This window comes from Lissotriton helveticus, chromosome 8 (assembly GCF_964261635.1).
Source record: "Lissotriton helveticus chromosome 8, aLisHel1.1, whole genome shotgun sequence".
Taxonomy (NCBI): Eukaryota; Metazoa; Chordata; class Amphibia; order Caudata; family Salamandridae; genus Lissotriton; species Lissotriton helveticus.
The window spans coordinates 424,963,692-424,985,402 of NC_136069.1; the positions used below are offsets into that span (position 1 = coordinate 424,963,692).

At 47.6% G+C, this 21,711-nt stretch overlaps 1 protein-coding gene across 8 annotated transcripts in view; it reads left to right on the plus strand.

Annotated features, from left to right (window-relative positions):
- The window catches only part of AKAP11 (A-kinase anchoring protein 11), a 322,839-nt gene that overhangs the window by 292,757 nt on the left and 8,371 nt on the right, over window positions 1-21,711 (plus strand). For all 8 annotated transcript variants that reach the window (XM_078657281.1, XM_078657285.1, XM_078657284.1 and 5 more), the window contains one exon: window positions 1,828-1,982. In XM_078657281.1, coding sequence (XP_078513407.1) covers window positions 1,828-1,982 — 155 coding nt within the window. The remainder of the gene's footprint in view (window positions 1-1,827; window positions 1,983-21,711) is intronic.

Consider the following 21,711-nt stretch of genomic DNA (forward strand, 5'->3'; position numbering starts at 1 on the left):
TTGAACCAATATGTATCATGCAATTGTCAAAGCAATAAGAAAGGACCATGTGAACACATATGGGTGGTAGTCCATAAGAGGTAGTTCCAAGTCCAACAAGTCCCGGCCAGACCTAGGAAAAAATATATCGTATATAAGAGCAGGACGAATCACTCCACAGGGTTGCTCAATAAATGCACCGTTAGTGGAGCTCATAAATCTTTGGGTCGTGAGGCCTCCGGTAACTCCTCTACATACACCTCTAGTTGTTCCCTACAGTATATTAAATCTTTGATCCATTTCTTTACAGTGGGCGTGGATTTTGCGCTCCAACATTGTGCCACAACACGCTTAACCAACAGGGTCAAAACAGTGATAAATCTCCTAATGCATGGTTTGAGATATTTCACACTTCCTAGCTGGCACCCCCCAGGCTCGCACCACACACTCTCCAGCACAACATCCGAGAGCACACCTGCAACCCTAGCCCAGATTGCAGCTATCCAATCACACTGCCACGCTAGGTGTAAAAAATCAGCATCAGCCTGCCCGCACCGTACACAATCAGCTGTGTCCCGCCGGCCGAATCAGTGTAACTGCACTGGGGTGTAAAATAACTTGTGCAAAATTTTGTAATTAATGATATGCAAATTATAGTTCGCCGTGAGGCGACCAGTCAGCTCGCAGCAGCATTTCCATTTATCTAGCGATAACTCAGACCCCAGCGTAGTGTTCCATTTGAGATATGAAGGGTGGTCCCCCTGTTCACCGCTCACGCTGTGATGCATCATACAGCCTAGTGAGCAGGCCCTTGCGTTCCGTCCCAGCTAGCACCGCCTGCAGTACCTTCAATGTTTGTGGTTCAGTGGGATAATTAGGATAAACGGATCTGACCGCCTGCCACCCTCTCACGTAAGTAAATCCCAGCATCAACCCGGAGTCGCGGCCCGCCTGTACACTCTAGAGTAAGCGGAACTGACCACCTTCATACAGGTCTCCCATTCGTGTAACACCTGCTTTCGCCAGCACATGGTGCTCCTGGGCTGCCGATATGTCGGGATGTGCAGCAATAGGGAGCTTTGGGTCGTACAGGTAATCAAGTTGCGCCCTCTGGGCAAGATTCCGCCAGGCCCAGGCATGGACTGGACCGGGCTGACACATTGCCCTAACTTCATCCTGTCTGCATTGTGCTGTAGCTACTGAAGGGTTGAGCTCAGTTTAATTTAGTGACTTTGATAGTTCACCCTGATAAGGGTTGTGATTATTCCCACCCCGATTATTCCCACCCCTCTCTCCCAATTTGTATTTTTATACCATCACTTGGAAAAGTCCAAATTAATTTATATGATTATGAAGTTGATGTTCAGGCAGTAACCCTCTTTTGTTCTGAATCAAAGAATTTAACAGATTACCCAGAAAAGGTGAAGTAAGAACACATTAATGTAAATCAATCTGATATAGGCACTTGTAGTACCTGTTTCATGTTGAAAAAAGAAAGAAAATTTGCTGTCTAGTAAAACATAACATACCGTCTTGACTGTTTAAAGTCTGACTTCTGTAAGTTCTTATTGTGAACGGCCATGGTTAGACAAATAACATAACATAACTGAATCAAATGCGTGCATCTTAAATTGTGATAAGCTGGCAGGATATTAGTAAGTGAAGCAATGAAACCTCTTCCTGTACATGAGGGCAATTGCATACTTATTGAAAAGTGCCTGGTTGCAACTGCATTTTTGAGCTAATAAAGTTAAACTTATAGTATATAAGGATTTAAGAGAATCAGTTGGAATTCAAACTTGAAGGAATAACACATTGATCTGGCAGTGTTTATGCTTTTAAATTTAGTTCACAGTGGAAGAATGTTGCTGATAAAGAACATTGATATGGAATCCAGCACAGTGGACCCACAACTTAGGATAGCACTGCAGTGGGCTGTTGCTTCTGAGTTTGCGGTGTCTGAACTGCGTTTCCAAGACAGCATCAAAAGAGAATTTGTGACTGTAAGTACTGCATTATGTCATCGATTTTATGGTTGTAATTTCTTTTTAGCTACAGGTTTTGCTGAACTGATAGATTATCTGGCTAAATTAGACAAAGTATGAATGATCCAAATGTGTAAGGCACTGACTGAGTGTGGGTATTACAAAGATGAAAATACATTATCTGATGGTTGTAGTTGTGCTAGAAGTCTGAATTTGTCTATATCATCTGAGTTCTACTCTTCTGTATTGCACTGTCTGTGTTCCTTATCTCCATTACGAATCATTCTCTCAAAACACATATATTTGGCGGACATTCCTGTTGTAAGTTGTGGAGTGAGACAATTTTTTAAACTTTGATCCACATTAGGCAGAAGCTGGAGCCCTTAGAATGTTAAACTCCCACTCTCTTCTACATATTTTTTAGGTCTCACCTTACTCAGTACATGTATTGTCTGTTGCAAGAATTTCTCATTTACTCCCCTCTTATTTGTCAGCCTCTGTAGAATTTCCTTCCTCTGGTGGTGTTCCTTCTTCAGGAGCATGGTGCGTTACTTGTGTCCATCCACTGTTCATTCTTAAGGTGCTACTTATTTCTTTTTGTTTAAGCACAGTACTAGAGGGTGTATGTTTTCCAGCAGTCTCCCACGTGTACTCCTTCTTTTCTCAGTTGTCATTCTTGATTCCTCCCCGCCAACTTTCCCTTGCCCCATCAGCCCCTTTTCTGTTTACTCTCCCAGCCCCTCCCACCTGCCCTCTGTTATCAGTTTGGTTCTCCACTCCTTCCAAACCACCCTCCATTCTCTACGTGCTTCCCTACCTTGCCATCGTCGTCGTCAGCTTGCTGCCTCATCCCCTCCCACTCGACCTCCATTGTCAGGTTGCAGCCCCATACGCTCCCGCCCACCGTCCATTCTCAGCTTGTTGCCCCATCACCTTCCACCCACTCTCCATTGTCAGCTTGTTGTCCCATCCCCTTCCACCCACCCTCCATTGTCAGCTTGTTTCATCCCCTCCACACTCCCTTCATTGTCAGCGTGCTGCCCTATCCACTCACCCAACCTCCATTGTAAAGCTTGCTGCACCATCCCCTCCCGTCCATCCTACATTGCTAGCTTGCTGCACCATCCACTCCTTCCCACCACCCTCTACCGACCGCTTGCTGCCCCAGTCTGTCCCACCCGCTCTCCATTGTCCGCTTGCTATCCCAGCTCCTCTCACTCACTCTCCGATATCAGCTTGCTGCCCCAGGCCTTCGCGCCCTTTGATGTCAGCTTGCTTTTTCATCCCCTTCCACCTGCTTGCTGTTGTTAAGCTTGCAGTCCCATTCCCTCCCGCTCACCCTTTGTTGTCAGTTTGCTGCACAATAAACCTCCGCCCACCCTCTGTTGTCAGCTTGCTGCTCAATCAACTCCTGCCCATCCTCAGTCGTCTTGCTGCCCCATCCCCTCCCACCTGCCCCAGCCGCTCCCATCTGCTCTCTGATTTGAGCTTTCTGCCCCTCCCACCTGCCCTCCCGTTCCTTCCGCATCTATTTACAGCATCCTGTCCCACCCCTCAACCTCCCTTTTTTGTCAGATTGCTGCCCAAGCCGCTTACAACCACCCTCAGTTGCCACCTTGCTATCCCATCCACTCCCACTGGCCCCCTTTTGTCAGCTTCTTTACCACCCCCTCCCTCCTACCCTCCATTGTCAGCCTGGTGACCTTCTTGTCCTCCCACCGTTATCATTCTGGTGAGCTTTCGGCCCTCCCTCCGTTGTTAGCTTGGTGCCCCATCCACCAGCCCTCTGTTGTCAAAGTGGTGCCCAGCCCCTCCTGCTCATTGTCTGTGGCAGCTTTCTCCCCCAGCCTCTCCCGCCTATCCTCTGTTGTAAGCTTTTCTCCCAGTCTCTCCCGCCCACCCTCTGTGATAAGATTGCCTTCCCAGTCACTCAAGCCAACCTTCTTTTGTCAGCTTGCAACCCTATCCTCCCAGCCTCCATTGTCATCTTGCTTCTCCACCCCTGCCACACACCCTCGGATTTCAGCCCTAGCCCCCCTTCCACCGGCACTCCTTTGTCAGCTTGGTACCCTAAAAACCTCCCTTCATTGTCAGCGTGTTATCCCATCATCCGTTGTCAGCTTGTTGCATTACCCTTTTCTGCTGGCCCTCCATTTTCAGCTTGTTCTCCCGCCCCTTCTGCCCACCCTCCATTGTCAGCCTGCTTCCCCAACCCCCTCTGAAAACACTCTGTTATCAGCCTCTCCTGCCTGTCTTTGTCAGCGTGCTTCCTCATCGCCTCCCACCTGCCATTGTCTGCTGACTCTCCTTCTTCATTGTCAGTTTGCTGTTACTGTTGTCAGTTTGGTGCTCCATCCCCTCCCCTCCTATCAGTTTTCGGCTTGGTGGCCCATCCCCTCCCGCCAACCCTCCATTGTCATCTCGCTCTCTCCCCACCCTCTTTCTTATCAACGTGCTTCCCCAGCCCCTTTTAACCACCCTCAGTTGTCCGTTTGCTTCCACAGGCCCTGCCGCTATCTCTCTATTTTCCTTTTGACTCCCCAGCCCCTCCTATCCATGTCAGTTGTCCATGTGCTTCCCCGTTGTCTTGCTCGCCTGTCCTTTCCCACCCTTCTTTCCCACTCCCTCCCTTCTTATTGCCTCGTCCCCCAACCCTCACTCGCTACATCTGTGCTTCTGGACATCAGGGCTAAAAATCATTGAAAGCCAATAGATCTTATAGGTGAGACGTATTGGCCTTGCCAATGCGTGACTTAAAAGATTATTTGAATACTTCAATCTCTTGACTTATTTAGATTTTCTGAATTGTGCACAGTAACTTGACATTCTGGACTGCTATCGGTGAATTGGTTAGCTGCAGAGTTTAGGTTAGCATTTTCATTTCTTTCATGCTCACTGAGCAAATGTACAAGCCATGGAACAAATATTAACAGTGAGACAAAGGGAGTCCATGTAATATTAGCTGTCAAAGTGTAAGTCAAACAGCTGATTAGCTTTTAGGACCTTTGAAAATATTGGGGATTATCCACAAAGGTAAACAGACACTTGAGTAAATCTACACATTTAAGTTTACTTCTGTACTTTTCACTTTTGAGTAACTTCATCACTTTGGGCTATTCACCATTTACAAGTGTAAAGTTACTCAAAAGTGTTGACTTGCATACCTTTACCCCTTGATACAAGGGGTGGAGCCGATTGGATGAGTCTAAAGTTACTGCAGGCAAAAGGAGCAGTGGTAAGTCCAGATAGCCAGCCACTGATACTACAACACCCTCCCATAGAAAATAATTGAGGTGGGGGACTTAAAAGAAAACCCCATAGCAAACTTTGTTAAATTAAATTATTTAAAACAGTTAAAATGTAAATAAATGTTATTTCATGTTTCTAAAAATGAAACTTTTTGTTATATTTACATATTAATAACCTTTTTTTAATTATAAAGCTTAATGTAAAATTAGTTTTTTTAAATTAACTTTGTGTATCACGTTTAGTCATTATTAAAACATAAATATGTATGTTCCATTTTAGGTAGGAGCTGTTTTTAATGTAAACTTCAGCAAAATATTTCAATTTATCATATTCAAAATAGTGGCATTTTAAATGTAACTCAAGTTATTAGTGCTGTAACATGTTTTATTATGTGCTACATTTAAAATGAATATAAAAATTAATTACATCAATATTTAACATAAAATATGTTTCATTTTTTTTTTTTTTTAAGTTTAAGAAACGTTTTTCTTTTCCAAATACTTCACCATAGAGAGATCTCCGCCACTGGGGTTGATTTCTCCCTATGTTACTGTATAGAGAAAATTAAAAAATGTTATTAACCTTTGAAAAAAAGATTGAAAATATTTTTGTTAAATATTAATGTACATTTTTAGAGGTCTAAGCTGGAGTTCATTTACTTCTGTTTTGGGATTTTTTACCTATATAATATTTAGAAGTGCAGTTTGTGTTTAGCAATGCGCTTACTCTTCTGTGGGTGGGTGTCTGTCCCTTCTTAAACCTTGCTTTATCCACCCAACTCCTTCTCTCTCTCCTCCAGAAACACCACCTCTTTTGTAGTAAGAACACACTGTTCTTTAACCACTCCCCCTGCCCCTCCCGCATCCTATTATGTTATAAACTTACATGTATGAGGCTCAACCCATGGAAAAGATAGGAGAGACAGAGGTGGAGATTTACACTTGTAGCTTGTTGTAGTACTTTAGTAGTAAAATTGCAGTACTTCAAGTTCTAAGAAATGCAGTTTGTAAATAGGCGCCGTTGTGTCTTGTTGCATGCCAGTGGTTATATCCTTGGGTATCACCACATAACTGTATTATTATCCGCTTACCTGTGTGGGTAGTCATGTGTATCTGCAGATCTAAGACAACAGACTCATGAGTTTTCCTACTTGTATACTAAGAAGCAAACCATCACTACAGTTGTACGGTAAAGATGTATGTAGACATCATTTTATCTGATAGATTACTAGTCACAGATTCCTTAACTTTGAATTTTCCATGCGTCCGACTGTAAATGGAAGTTATTTCATTAGCAGTATCCCTTCGCGCTGGTAGGTGGTGTTCGGCTGTGCGTGCGTCGTCGCCATCGTCTGTGCCAGAACTGAAGTCTGCGCTGACACCAGTTCTTTTCTTTCCAACCAAGCCTTTAATCACTGTTTGACTGTATTTTTCTGACGTTTTGACGAGTGTTTTTTGAGGTTCTGTCCTCCTGGTGTGTAGGATGTCCTCTAGGTAGACAGGATTCAAGCCATGCGGAGCCTGTCATCAGCCAATGTTGGTGATGGACCGGCTCCTTGTCTGCCTGTTGTGTTTGCAGCGCAGCCATGATTTTCCAGGACCCGGAGCGACCATCGCCCAACTAAAAGAGTTCTATGAGGCCATACACATGTGGTCCCCACTGGTTCTGAGGGGAACACATCTGGTTGTGCGCCGGTGGCTCCGGTTCCAGAGGACCCCCAAGGATCCATTCCTGGATCTGTTCTGCTTGCTGTGAGTCTTACCAACTGGACCTTCCCCGATGCCCGTCCTGATGCCAATGCTAGCGCCATCCCCATTGTGATCCCCGACTCCGATACGGAAATGGATGGGCGTTGCCAGACTCCGATGCTGACAGGATTCTTGCCTCCTAGATTGAAGCCTGAGCCCTATTCTCTTGGGCTAGGACTCGGGAAGAATGGTACTGGTTGCTAGATCCTTGAGAATAGTAGCCATATGAGGAAGACCCTAGCATGGACTGGTGTGAGGAATTGGGTGAAGCCAGTGGACTGGATATCTTTCCAGATATTGGTATGCTTTCTCCCACTACCTTGACTACAAATGAGGGAGCTTCATACGTAGTGGTGGTGCGGAGGGCGGCTGAGATCCTTGACCTTTAGTTCCTCTTGGTGGCATTCGAAACTAACATCTTGCTAGAGGTGCTTCAACCAGGAGTCTCCACATCGGAACCACTACTAACGTTCAATGGCCCCCTCACTGATGTCCTTTTGGGGACTTGGGTCAAACCCAACACAGGGGCTCCGGTGAATAGGACCATTGTCCGCCATCACTGCCTTGCTCCAGGGGACCTGCACTTCTTCACCCAACACCCTACCCCGGCTAGTTTAGTGGTTCAAGCCTCAACATCCCATGGTGCATTCCATACTGCCCCCCTCCCCTTTTACCGGAATTCCAAGAGGCTGGAACATGTTTTCTTCTGTCAACCTGGCATTGTGAGCACCGCTTGCCTGTTGAGCATACATGCTCTTGTTCTGTCGGGCATGGTTGCGTAGGTGCTGCCACATGTTCCGGAGGAGGCTCGGGCCATTTTCTCTCAGGCTGTTGCTGATGGTAGAGAGACAGCAAAGTTCACTATCCGCTGTGGACTTGACCTGACCGATTCACTGGCCAGAGCGGTTTCATCGATGGTGCCCTGAGGCACACCGTCTGGTTGAGGACGTTTGGCTTTTCAGGGGATGTCCAAGCATCCCTTATGGACATGCCTTTTGATGGCACCTGTCTCTTCGGAGACAAGGTGGATTCGACCCTGGAGCGCTTCAAGGATAGTCTGGCTTCAACCTTTATATGGCCCCATGTCACCCCCCAATTTACCTTTCATGGCTACAGACGTGCTTCTAAACTGCGCCAGTCACCACCCTACCACTGAGCTGCACATGCTCCCTAGCCTGCACATGACAGAGGGTGCGGTAGACACACAGACCTCATGGGTCGGGTAGCCAGCGGTCTGGTCAGTCCACTAGCCTCCAAACCCTCCTAATCTACCCCTTTACCACCATGAGCATACAGTTTGTGGCAGGATTCGCCATCACCTGCCCCACTGTCAATCCATTACATCAGACAGGTGGGTTTTCTGAAGGGGCTACTCCCTCCCCTTCATGACAACCACTCACTCCATGCCACCGTCTCACAACTGGCTGACGGAGGATCATCTGTCCCTTTCACAGCAAGGAAGTTATGGCTTTCTTGGACAAGGGAGCTGTAGAGAGGTTTCCAGTGCCAGTAGTAGGGTGTGGTTGCTATTCCCGCCACTTTCTGGTTCCCAAAGAAAGACAATGGCCTTTGTCCTATTCTAGAGCAGGCCCTCAACTTCTTCCTCAAGAAGGAGAAACTCATAACACCCACGTTGGCTCAGGTCATGTCTGCCCTGGACCCAGGATACTGTATAGTGGTGTTGGACTTGCAGGCCGCCTACTTCCACATTCCTGTCCTGCCTGTCCACCAGTGCAATCTGCGGTTTATGGTAGGCCACGACCATTTTCAGTTCACTTTTTGCCTTTTGAATGCCCTTCCGGTTTTCACCAAGGTGATGGCAGCGGTTGCAGTTCATCTGTGGGGTTCGGGTGCCAGTCATTCCCTATCTCTGTGACTGGCTGTTAAAGGCATGCTCACCCCAGGCTGTCATCTCCCACCTCCAGACTGCGGCAAACCTCTTGCACTTGCTGGGGTTTATTGTCAACATGCCAAAGTCACACCTGACTCCCACTCAGATTTCAGTTGCAATGATTTGGTTTGGAGAGATTTAAAAATGTGCCTAGGAATGTTTCGATCCACTGGTTGTCTGAGAATCTGCCTGAGTGAACTCCACTAGCAAGATGATCTTCGTTGGGTAACCTGGCTATGTTGTCTGGTGAGCAGCTGATTTGGTCACCTTTTCCAGGACGTCTGCTCAGTCACTTGAGCCTGTGAATCCGGAAGCCATTGTTGTGTTAGTAGTTGATTATAATGGATAGGAAGAGTGTAATTTCTCCCTTAGTATTTGTTAGGTTGTGCATGGTGAGGTGAGGTGAGGTGGCCTTTATCTCAGTTGTGGTCACAATGTTCTGGTGGCAAGGCACCCACAAAAGGCACTGGAGTAGCCGTGAGCAATCAGAGACTACTCAATCCTAGAAGTAGGGACTGGGGGTTAAAATAAAAATATCTCCCTAATGGCTTGGACTAGACCAATATAGCCAGTGGTTCTAAATTAGGGCAGCCCTCTTTAGCCTCCCCAGTGAGTTTCCAAACTGGAGGACTAACTAGAGATTTTATCGCGACACCTGCGGCAGCTAGGAAAGACAATTATAGATTCCCCTGTGGAAACTCTATATTCCCATATCTATGCTGGAGAATGCTTGAGGAACATGTAACTGGGAGCATGCTGCTTTGCTCTCACCAGTCCCGGTACTTGGGATTTGTAAACTGGGTGATGGTTTGGCTTGGATGTTGTTTGGTTTATGGTGCTGTCTGATGCCCTATGGGTTTACTCCTTGCTGCACCTCTCCATGCCCACCTCACACCTGAGCCTCTGCACTTTCTGGCTGGTGAAGGATAGATCAAGCATTTGCCACCTGAAGTCAAACCCCCTTTCAGTTTTTTTGGGTCTCGCTGGCAATGCATGTGTCCAGCTGGAGACGTATAGCGATCAGTCTGGGGGGAAGGAGGACAAGAGGGTGTACGAGCTTTGTTAGCCTGGATTCGTGTGCGCGAACGCGCACGTCGCGTCCCGCGCCGTACACATGCGCGCGCAGACAGACACTCGCTCACACACACACCCCCTCCCCCACAGTCACACACACGCACTCCAAGACACATACACACACACACGCACGCACACACACATACACAGCCCGCCCCCCCCCCCGCGTGCGTGCGCACACCCCCCCCCCCCCCCAGCTCAGCAACCCACTCACCGGCTTCCTTCGTGCGGCGGCTCTCGTGCGGCGGCTCTCCTCAGCTGCAGGGCCCGGCAGCAGGACTCTTCTTCCCTCCTTCGGCACCGGGGCGCAGGGTAGGCTCCTGCCTGCTCCTGTGCTCCAAACAATCGCGGCTCTTCCGTGGGAGGCGGGGTAGGCTCCCGCCCTCCTACTTCCTGTTTCCGGTTGTCGCGCCGGCCTGCCTGACTTCCTGGTTGCAGGCCGGCAGAGTGACGAGGATGTTTGATTTGCGGTATTTATTTATTTATGCATCTTTATATAGCGCGGACTTTACCCGAAGGCGGTATTTATTTATTTATGTATTTATGCATTTTTATATAGCGCGGACTCAGGGCCGGCTCTAGGCGGCCCTGTGCAGGGAGCGTTGGTGTGGGCCCCGGAAGAGGGGGTACGGGCGGGGCGGAGCTCAGGAAGGTGACAGTGAGATTTAATATTCGCCCAAGTTAATGTAGAGATCTTCGTTGTATTATTTTAGTAAGTCAGCATACTTAGGCAGCGCGAGCGGGGCGATAGGCATAAAATCATTTTACCGAAGAGCAAGTGCTCAAAATCGTGAGAATCTTAACGGTCCCTGTACTAAAAAAATGCACACATTAAAAACAGCACTTGTACCTATTGTCGAGAATGTAGCCGGCCATCAACCTTAATGACACTTTCACTTTCGGGGAAAAGCTGTAGGTCACTCTTACCCTGGCACAATGGCCTGCATAAGCGACTTGCAAGGAGCGCGCCGCTGCCTTTGCTTTTGCGCTGTCTAGCATGATCTTGACTGTGCAGTCTCTCAGCAGGCGGGCAGCAGCTGGCACACTGCAGTACTGCAATAATATGTTGGAGATGAACGAATCGATCTCCGATTTCACGTCGCAATGTGGAAAGGCTGCCTGCACCCTCATGATCTAGGGACGAGATGCCCACTTCCACCTCGAGCAGGCCGATTAGCGGTGCCTTAAGTGTATGTATCTCCTCCTTTTTGCGCCAGAATTTGGAAAGGACAGTACTACTACTCCAGGGTCACTCACTGAGTCAGTGACACCCTGCTCCAATGGATAAGAAGCCAAGTAAATGATCACACACTGCTACTGGTCATGGGTGGATATTTGGGAGGGCACCCTGGAGGCTCCACGTGCCACCTTCATTCAGGTCGCTTTCTACACAGATGTAAAATGGGGTACATTTAGATCATGATGTTAATATGCTCCGGGATTTTGTTGTTACCATATGACCACAAAGCTGTCCCTTCCTTGCCACAGACCGTAAAGTTATTCTACATCATGAACGTAGACTCACAAAAATAGCAGCAGACGTGACATCACACACCCTTTGTCCCCATGATGACATCAAAGGAAAGTGACATGAAGTATTCTATGGCCGATTCACACACAGAGCCACGCTTCTTACCACAGACAGCAGAGCCACACCTCTTACTAGGGTGACCAACCGTCCGTAAATTTCACGGACAGTCCGTAATTTTGGCCGTCTGTCTGTTGTCCGTGAAGGATTCTTTAACGGACGCCATTTGTCCGTCATTTTAGCCGGGCCCTGGTCGCCCCCACCCTAAAGCCGGCACAGCTTGCCCCCACCTCCCTTCTTGACTCCGATGCAGTATCAAAGCGCAGATATCTAGCAGCATTGGAAGGCACAGCGGGATGGCAGCCCTGACACCTCCAGCCCTTGATGAGCTGTTAAGAGGTGCTTCGAAGGTGACTGAGAGGGAGGGGCTGCAGCTTCAGGAGCAGGGGCATCTATTCAGATGCAAACAGCCCTGAATGGTCACGTCTCTGCAATTTAGAGGGGCCTCACACATTCCATTTCTACCCAGGGCCCCAAACATCCTAGACTCCGCTCAGCCAGATTACACCCCTGATTACACCGAGGCAGCACGTGGTTCTCTTCACAGAGCTTAATTACTGTCACTAAATTGTAAGCAAACCTCGGTTCTTTGAACATGCAGTCTATAATGTAATACAATAAAGAAAATGCACAATCGCACCCACACTGATTAACAAAGTATGGAGGACAATCAGTTCAATCAGTTCTCTTAGAGTATCTCCTGTAAGTACTGTACATCACAGTGGGGGATGGCATTTTGGACAGAGAGCCTCTTGTGCAGGAGGGGGCGCGGAGCCCAAGATGATACTTGAATACTGCATGCCCACCCTGGTGGATCCTGTTCCCCCTCCTGTGATGGCTCTTGTTAGGTTTCGTGACCTACAATGCGCGCAAGCGCATTGAGGGAGCGAGAATTCAAGTGCTCAAAATCCTCGTGAAACCACGGGCTTCGTTCCTGCGGTTTTCTTGAAGTTCATGTGAATCACGTGAGCAAACAAACACGCGCATTCACGGCCGCACAGCACATCAAAGGGCTTCGCCCAGCGTGCGCTCTGCGGCTTCTCCTCCCCTAAGGCTTCTCCTCCCCTAATTAATCATGGCCGGCTGGCCGGCCGGCAGGCTGGCCCCCACACACCATCCCCCTCCGCTCTCTCCCCCACGGATTGCCCATGTACGTCTGGCAAGACCGCAGAGAAAACATCATGTGGCAGGCAATGTGCATTAACGTAATGTCTTCATTCTCCCCCCCCCCCCCGTCCTACTCTAAGAAGTTGCGTCAGCGATGTAAATGAGCACGAGATGTTGTTTCGAGTCATGCGAGATGCAAAACCGATTACTGTTTGCCAATCCCGTGCACGGGATCAGCCCCTCCCCACCAGTAAGTGGTTCACGTATAGTATTACTCCCTGCCACTGTGGGTAAACCAACAGCTAAAGTCTTCTTAGGTAGAGTTCCCGTTTTGTAACACTGAGGCTTGCACTTCATTACTTGCAAGTCGAATAACAGACATCCGGAACAACTAAGCTGCTTCCCCAACTCAGTGCTGTAAAGATGTGCTTCAGAAATAAGTGCACTGATAAATACATAAGTGCGCCGCAATAATTAGCAAAAATACAAGGCCGAACATGTGACAAATGCTTCTGTAACATTCACACGGTTCAGAAACCCGATGCAGAAATGAAGCCCGCTTAACGCCTTCATTCTCTCTTACGGTCCGGGATTTTCATTTCTCCATGTGTGATGTAAAGCGCTGAGCTGCCCAAGTGGCGATGTTGGCGCTACATAGCTCCCGTAATAAATAAATAAATATATCATGGTGGCCCGGGCCTGGCAAAGATACCACGGGTAACGGAATGAAGTGCATTGATTCATCGAGTTTAAAAAGGGTCGACGTAATAGATTGATTGTGCTTTTTGAATTTTAAGTGTGAGCTTGCACCAGTAATGAACTTAGGCATGTGTAAGGTAAGCGTTGCGTACATTGTCTCAGCATACGGGCGCGTTTTATGTGCATACTGTACATATGCCTACGTTTCATGGAAAAGGCGGGTCTCTTAGGAAATAGCTGCAGGAATATAATCAGCAAGAACAGAGCCAAGGTGTTCATCACGCCAGGCAAAATACGACCTTGCCGCTGGAGCGCTCTTCAACCACTAAAGGGCAGTTTTCGGGCCTTTTCTTCATGCATAGCGCCACCACGCGGTGGTGCGCCGAGGATGCTGCCTTAACTAGCCTCAAGGGAGTGCCAGTCACGGTATCGTGAAAACTTCTTACGCCAGGCACGCTCAGATGCGTAATTTACCATGTGTAACTTACTCATCCCCTCACCCCTCTCCTGGCGTTGCCAATAGGTCTCGCAGTAGGAAAGTTGGAGCTATTACAATTGCAAATAACAATGCCTTTTATTTTTTTTTTTCATTTTAAAAACATAAATGGCTTTGTCATTTACAAAACCAATAGCTCCAACTTTCCTACTGCGAGACCTATTGGCAACGCCAGTGCTTGTCCCCCCTGTGGTGGATCATGTCTCTGCCCTGGGTGGCTTCTGTCCCAGTCGTGAAGTTCTTGATGGGCCTCTTCTCAAAAGGGCTCAGCTCAAAATTAATATGGAAAGGTGGGCGAGTAAGTAAGTGAAGGGATGGGTGGATGGCTGGATGAATTAGTGAAAGGGTAAATGGATGAATGAAAGAGTGAATAAATGGATAATGAGAGAGGATGGATGGATTGATGAATGAGGGGAAGGATGGATGAGAGAAAATGTAAATATCTGGATGTATGGGTGGAAGGGTAGCTGGATGATGGATGAGGGGAAGGATGGATGGATGGAGGGGAAGGATGGATGGATGAGGGGATGGATGGAGGGGAAGGATGGATGGATGGATGAGTGGGCGAAAGGATGGATGGATGATGAGGGGAAGGATCGATGGATGAGGGGAAGGATAAATGGATGGGAAGAATGGATGGATGAGGGGAAAGATGGATGATGGATGAGGGGAAGGATGGATGGATGAGGGGAAGGAAGAATGGATGGATGGATGATGAGTGGGTGGGTGGAAGGATGGATGGATGGATAATGAGGGGAAGGATGGATGGATGATGAGGGTAAGGATGGATGGTTGATGAGGGGATGGATGGATGGATGATGAGGGGATGGATGGATGGATGATGGGTGGGTGAAAGGATGGATGGAGAGTGGGTGGGTGGATGGATGGATGAGGGGAAGGATGGATGGATGAGGGGAAGGAATGATGGATGGATGAGGGGAAGGATGGATGGATGAGGGGATGGATGGAGGAGATGGATGGATGAGTGGGTGAAAGGATGGATGGATGATATGGGGAAGGATGGATGGAGGGGAAGGGTGGATGAGGGGATGGATGGAGGGGAAGGATGGATGGATGGAGGGGAAAGAAGGATGGATAGATGGATGATGAGTGGTTGGGTGGAAGGAAGGATGGATGGATGATGAGGGGAAGGATGGATGGATGATGAGGGGAAGGATTGATGGATGATGAGTGGGTGGGTGAAAGGGTGGGTGGATGGTGGGTGGATGGATGGTTGGGTGGATGATGGGTGGGTGGGTGGGTGGATGAGTGAAATGATTGATGGATTGATAAGTGCAAGGGTGAATGAATGGACGTATGAGTGAAAGGGTGGATGAATGAGTGAAAGGGAGGGTAGATGGACAAAAGGATGAATAGATGTGTGAAGGAGTGAAATGATAGATGGATGAGTGATGGGGTCAATGGATGGATTCATGAGTGGATGAGTAGATGGATGGGTGGGTGGATGGATGGATGGAAGGAAGGAAGGTTGGCTAAGTGAAAAGGTCGATGGAGAGAGAAAGGGAGGATGGATGGACGTCTAAAAGAGTGGATGGGTGGAAGGATTAGTAAGTGAAAGGATGGCTGGATTGGTGAAAGGGTAAATGGCTGGATGGATGAGTGAATGGATGGATGGGATGAAGAGTGGATGGATAAGTGTACAGATGGATAGGGTGAAAGGGTGGATGGATGGATAATGGATGGATGAGTGAGTGAAAGGATGGATGAAGGGATGGATGAGTGAAATGATAGATGGAAGGATACATGATGGATAGGTTTGCAAATGGTTGAATATGTTTGGAAATGGCTGGGCTTACTTATATACTATTGCGCGACCTCTGATGTGTCTGTAAAACTTACCTATTGTCCTGAATTTTGACCTCCTGTCCTGAATTTGTGTCCTGAATTTTGACCCTTTGTCCTGAATTTTTACACTCACCGTCCTGAATTTGCACCAATGCCAGTTGGTCACCCTACCTCTTACCGCAGACACCAGAACTATGCCTTTTACTTCAGACAGCAGAGCTATCTGGTGCCTGGCACAGTCGGGTGATTGTGAACAGAGAGATTCTGAAGGGTCTCTTGCAGCCCCCCATAGTTCCGGAGCGGAGTGAAGGCCGCAAGGCGCTTTGTTTCTGCACTCACTACTCAGCGTCCGACCTCGCGCTGCAGCGGGCCTCAGCTCGGGCCGGCCGCTGCTGACATTCAAGCCAAGATCATGTGAAACCCACACACCTTCCAGGTTCATGGCGTTGACGCAGTCAGTCAGACTAGTCAGTGACACTGACACTGCAGAATCAGAATCGACTCTACATTCAAAGAATGAAGAAGTAATATTAAACGCACCTGGCGTAACCCACCACGCGCCAAAATCCTGCCAGGGGCCGCCAGTGTTACTAATAAAACTACACAAGACACAAACGATAGAGAACTGTGGAGTTTTAGAGAATGTTTATATCATTTATGCTTCACCAAGTGAAGGGTCTTGATTTGTTTTGTTTGTATTGAAATCGTTGTTTCTACCACACTACTGAACTACAAAAGATGTGCCTCATTTGTCCTTTCCTAATTGCAGACAGATTTTGAAATATGAGTAGAGTTAATTTACGAGTATTTAGATTTTCTGTGCACCTGGGAAATAAATACACGTTCAGCAGCCTTTCCATTCACCCAGTGAGACTGCCACACAGTTCACTTCACAAAATCCTCTCACTTTGCAGCCAGAGAAAGAAAACGAAACACTAGTCTCCCTGTTAAAAGAGTAAGCAGCAGTTTGCCAGAAGACAACGCCTGACATTTGACTCCTGTCTTCGAAGGCACCGCAAAGATGGCAAGATAACATCAAAATGTAAAGGCCTCTTCATTGCTCATTGCCTTCTGAACTCCAGCACGAATATTGTATGATTGGTATGGTATCCGATCCGATCCTCGTCGTCGTGGCGGCCCCTGGTGTTTGGCGGCCCTGTGCTGGTGCACACTTTGCACATGCCTAAGGCCGGACCTGCCGGACTTTACCCGAAGGCGTCAGAGCGCTTCACATTAGGAACAGAAATGAAACATAATGAGAAACATTACAAAAGAACAGGTTGCAAAAACATACGTTACTTACATAAGGTAATAGTGACAATTGTGAGCAAACAAAATACATGAGGTAGTAAAAACTATGAGCAACCAAAAATACACGAGGTAGTAAAGGTAATAGTGACAATCGTGAGCAAACAAAATACTTGAGTAAAAATTGTGAGCAACCAAAATACATGAGGTAGTAAAGGTAATAGTGACAATCGTGAGCAAACAAAATACATGAGGTAGTCAAAAGTGCACAAGAGGAAATGAAAGTGACAAGTGTGCAGTTATAAGAGAAAATAGAGTATAATTAGAGGTATAGTCCTGCAATAAGTGCTAAACACTCAGGCTCAGGAACAAGCGTTACATGGGCAAGGTGGCACTTGTGCAAGTATCAAAGGTAAAGACATGTGAGAGGTAGCAGCCGTGTGTTGCAAGGGCAGAGTGGTGTGTGCATGTTACAAAAGGGCACCGAACACCAGTACATGGAAAATACTGCAAAAAGGCAGACCCTCCAATCACAGGCATACACTGGGAAGGCACTTCCATGGTCATGGAAAGTAGAAATTATCAGTAGTGGGAAGTCTTCCTCACAAATAGCAAGAGGACGTGAATTACTTTTGGAGGTGTCTCTGGAGGAGGAGAACTTTGAGGTCCCTTTTGAAGGCCTGGGAGGAGACAGTGGTCCGGAGCTTTTTTTTGTCCTCTCGCGGTTTGTAAATACAAAACATATTGCATTACAAATGCTATAGGTATCACATTTGCGAAAGTTATAACTATTGGCATTGTAAATGACGAAGCTATTAATTTAGCTATTTAAAAAAAAAGAAACATAAATAAAAACTTTGCCATTTACAATACCAATAGCTCAAACTTTCCTAATGCGAGACCTATTGCATTGCAAATGCTTGTTATTTGGTTGTTATACTTATGATATTGAGGTGAAATCTTTGTCCAGGCAGTATTATCTATCATGTTGTCAAATCATAAACTTATTATGTAATACTATTAAACAATGTGCAGCATAATTTGCCTTTTCTTGCCGCATAATTTAGTCTTCATGTCCTATAATTGGGTGCTGTCTAGCTGCATGATTCCAATGACCCTGGTGATAGCACTGTGTGTTTTCACAAGGAGCACTCCTTTTCACTAAGTATTATGATTTGTGCTGTCTCATTTTCCAAAGTCAAACTCAGAAATCTGATATTCTCCCCAGATCCCTGGGTCTACTGATGTTTTTTCACAATCATTAATAACACCTGCTCCCCTAGCCTCATTAGTCTTTTAAGCACAATGCTTGCGATGAGTGCTGCTTGAGCTCTTGTAATTTTACAGCGACGACATAGGTGAGTCTTTTGAGCTGTTTCAGTAATGTGGCAAAGTGCAGATCCTGCAGCCCTACTACATCCTCCAGAGCATATGAAGTGGAGGTTGCTGCTTCTGTAGCAGTAAGACTTTCAGTGATGGTCAACTGAAAGTCAAGGAAAAACACGAGTCTTCCTGTGATGGTCTGATGATAAAACAACATAACGCATTATATGTTGCCAACTGGATCAGGTTGGTAAACAGCTTCTTATACCAAGTGCGAGTTTTATGTCTCACATTGTATGGCTGAAGAACCTGGTCATTCATATCCAGATATTGTCCATCTTTAAGAGGAACGAAGACTGGACTGAATCTCTTGTCCAGCACCGAATGGCGAAAGAACCTGCCAGGAGTTCTAAGCAGTTGACATGTACCCTCCGTTCTTGTGGAGACCACAATCCTCCTGTGGAAAACTCTGCCCCCCCAGCCTTGTCTGCTGGCATCGGATTCTATCACTAGGTCTGAGGCGGACCCGAATATTGCCCGACCGTTCCAGGCCTCCATGTGTTCTAACCACCACATGATCTCCTCCCGAGCTTCCTCAGACAGAGGAACTTTGTAAGAGTATGAGCGGCTCCTCTGTAAGTGTGTTGCTTTGAAGCGTTGAAGCACTTGATAATGAGGAGGGCCTGGGAAGATGGCCTGGATGGAGGGGTAGAGAAGACCCACAAGCGGGCTAATTGTCTGAGGTTTGGTGAGGGAACGTCTCAATTTGTGACTCATTTTTTAAATCTTTCTGGTTGGAATACTGAGAGTGGAGGAAGTGGAGTTAACACAAATCCTAAAAAGGTAAGGGTCTGTGAGGGCGTTAGGACAGATTTTGTCTCGTTCACCACAAACCCAAACCTAAAAGAAGATCCTCTGCCGTTTTGAGGTGGTGCAAGAATTGGTGGTGGCATGCATCCATGAAGAGCATATCATCCAGGTAGACCATCATTCGGATACCCTGAGCCCCCAGGAACTCCACTGCTGGTCTGAGGACCTTGGTGAAGCACCAGGGAGCCAAGGGAAGGGCAGTAAAATCGTATGTCTGGTGTCGCGAAATTAATTGGAGGAAACAGCGATGAGGAGGAAAGATTGAGATAACCAGGTAGGTGCCTTTTAAATCCAGCCGTACCATCCAGTCTAGAGGTCATAGGACATCCCTGAGGAGATGAATCCACTCCATTTTGAAGTGGCGGTAAACTAGCCACTCATTGAACTCGCTGAGGTTGATTACCGGTCGCTTGCCCCCTTCTGTTTTGTCTACTAAAAAGATGTTGCTGATGAACCCCCATGGATGAGGGGTTGTCGGGGTGATAGCACCCTTGGCTAGTAGGGATGAAACGTCCAAGGTTACCAGATTGGTCTCTTGGTGAGGGAATTGAATGGGACCGGGTTTTAGTTCTTGAAACCCCTGAACCGTCTGAAGTACCCATGAGTCCCCTGTGATGGTAGTCCAAGCCTGTAAAAAATTCCCCAGCCTCCCCCCTACCCTTAAGCGGAAAGAAGGGAGAACACTCACCGGGAGTAGAGGAGGACGCTGCTCCATGATATCCTCGGCCCTTGCCGCGCCGGCCTCTTGTGGGATAGAAGTTCCATGAAGTACCAGGACCAGACAAATCTTGTCTGGTCCTGGTATTGACCCTGTCTGGGGCCTTGTCCCCATGGAGGGAGTTGGTTGGAAGGGCGGTCGAGCGGCCCCTACCTCTACCGGCCCCGCGGAAAACCCAAGGGAAGAGTTTCCTAATTGATGACTGGGCCTTGTCAAGGGAGGTGAAAGTATTCACACACTTTCCCAACTCCTTGACAAAAGGCTCCCCAAAGAGTCCCTCTTGAGCCACTGCCCCTGCCTCTGAATCAGCCAGATCCCCTAACTTGGGGTCCACCTTGATGAGGAAGGAGCTATGACACTCCGTTGAAAGGGCACAATTGTCGTTACCCAAAAATACTAAGGTCCTTTGTGCTCAACCTGAAAGTGCTTCCGAGGAGATTACGGACCCTGTCAGCTTGGCCTCTTCGGCCATGTCCAGAATTTTTGTGAGGGACCCTAAGGATGTCCAGTAACTTGTCCTGGCATGCCCGCCAGGACCTGTCAATTCCCTTCTTTGGGTCTTTCATGAATTTCCTCAGGAATGTGGCAATTCTTGTGTCGATATCTGGTGTGAGGGCTACTTTACCGTCAAGGGAAAGTCGAGTAAACTGCTCTCAAGCATTTTCAGGCTTCTTTCCCCAGGGATTTGTAAATACGTAACCCCACATAATTGGTGACCTTATTCGCTGGGGCCCATTCCGAAGAGCGGGGATAAATAATGTCCTTGGGATCCAACATATCGTTAGTGTCCTGGGTTGGGAGCCCGCACCAGATGGTGATCTATGTTAACGCATATGAATCTACAGCTCTATATGCCAAGAACAGATGCATACTGAGTAGGTCGCATTTTCCTTATCTTATCCAATGATAAGTTCTATACCAGATAGGGTGAATTACCCTGGGATTTTAAGAACTTTTTCCAAAAAGATAAGGACGCCCTCAGTGGGAAGTGGTCACTCAGTGCCTTTTTTATGTATTTTATAATCCTTCTTGAGGCATGTCTGTTGGATAAAATTATAAAATCGATGATCGAACTCATACCTCAACCATCTGCAGAGATCAGGGGTTCCAGACTTCCCCAATCTCGACGACTGGTTGTTAAAGGCAGGCTCGTCCCAAACTGTCGTCTCCCACCTCCAGACTACGGCAAAGCTCCTGCACTTGCTGGGGTTCATTATCAACATGACGAAGTTGCACCTGATTCCCTCTCATTGGGGCGGTCCTGGACACAGTGCAGTTTCGGGCCCATCCTCTCAGCCGACGAGTCCAGGATATTCAGGCTATGATCATGATATTTCAGTCTCTATCTTGGATTACGGTGAGACTGACTGCGTCTGTTGGACCTCATGGCCTCCTGCTGGTTTATCATGCAAGGTGGCACTTGCGGGCTCTGTAATGGGACCTGAAGTCTAATGGGCATAGCATTGAGGAAATCTCACTGACCTGGTTCAGATATCAAAGGGCACTGCGAAAGATCTCAGTGCTGGCGGACAGACCGCGATTGTGTCAGAGGCAGACCCCTCTCCCTTTCCCAGCCCCGATCTCACAGTAAGACGGAGGTGTCTCTTTTCGCATGGGGCGGCCAACTGGGGGAGGTGGAGATTAGAGGAATCTGCTCTTTGGTGGAAGCCAAGCTCCATATCAACTTATTGGAGCTATGTGCGATCCGTTTTGCGCTCAAAGCCTTTTTAACATCCATCAAGGGGAGGCTAGTTCAGGTGTTCATAGACAAGACTACCACCATGTGGTACTGCAACAAACAGAGTGAAGTGCAGTCATGGACTCGCTGTCAAGTGACCCTGTGTCTCTGGGCTTGGCTGAAACAACAGGGCATTTCCCTGGTGGTTCAACATCTGGCCAGTTCTCTGAACGCCAGAGCAGACAAACTCAG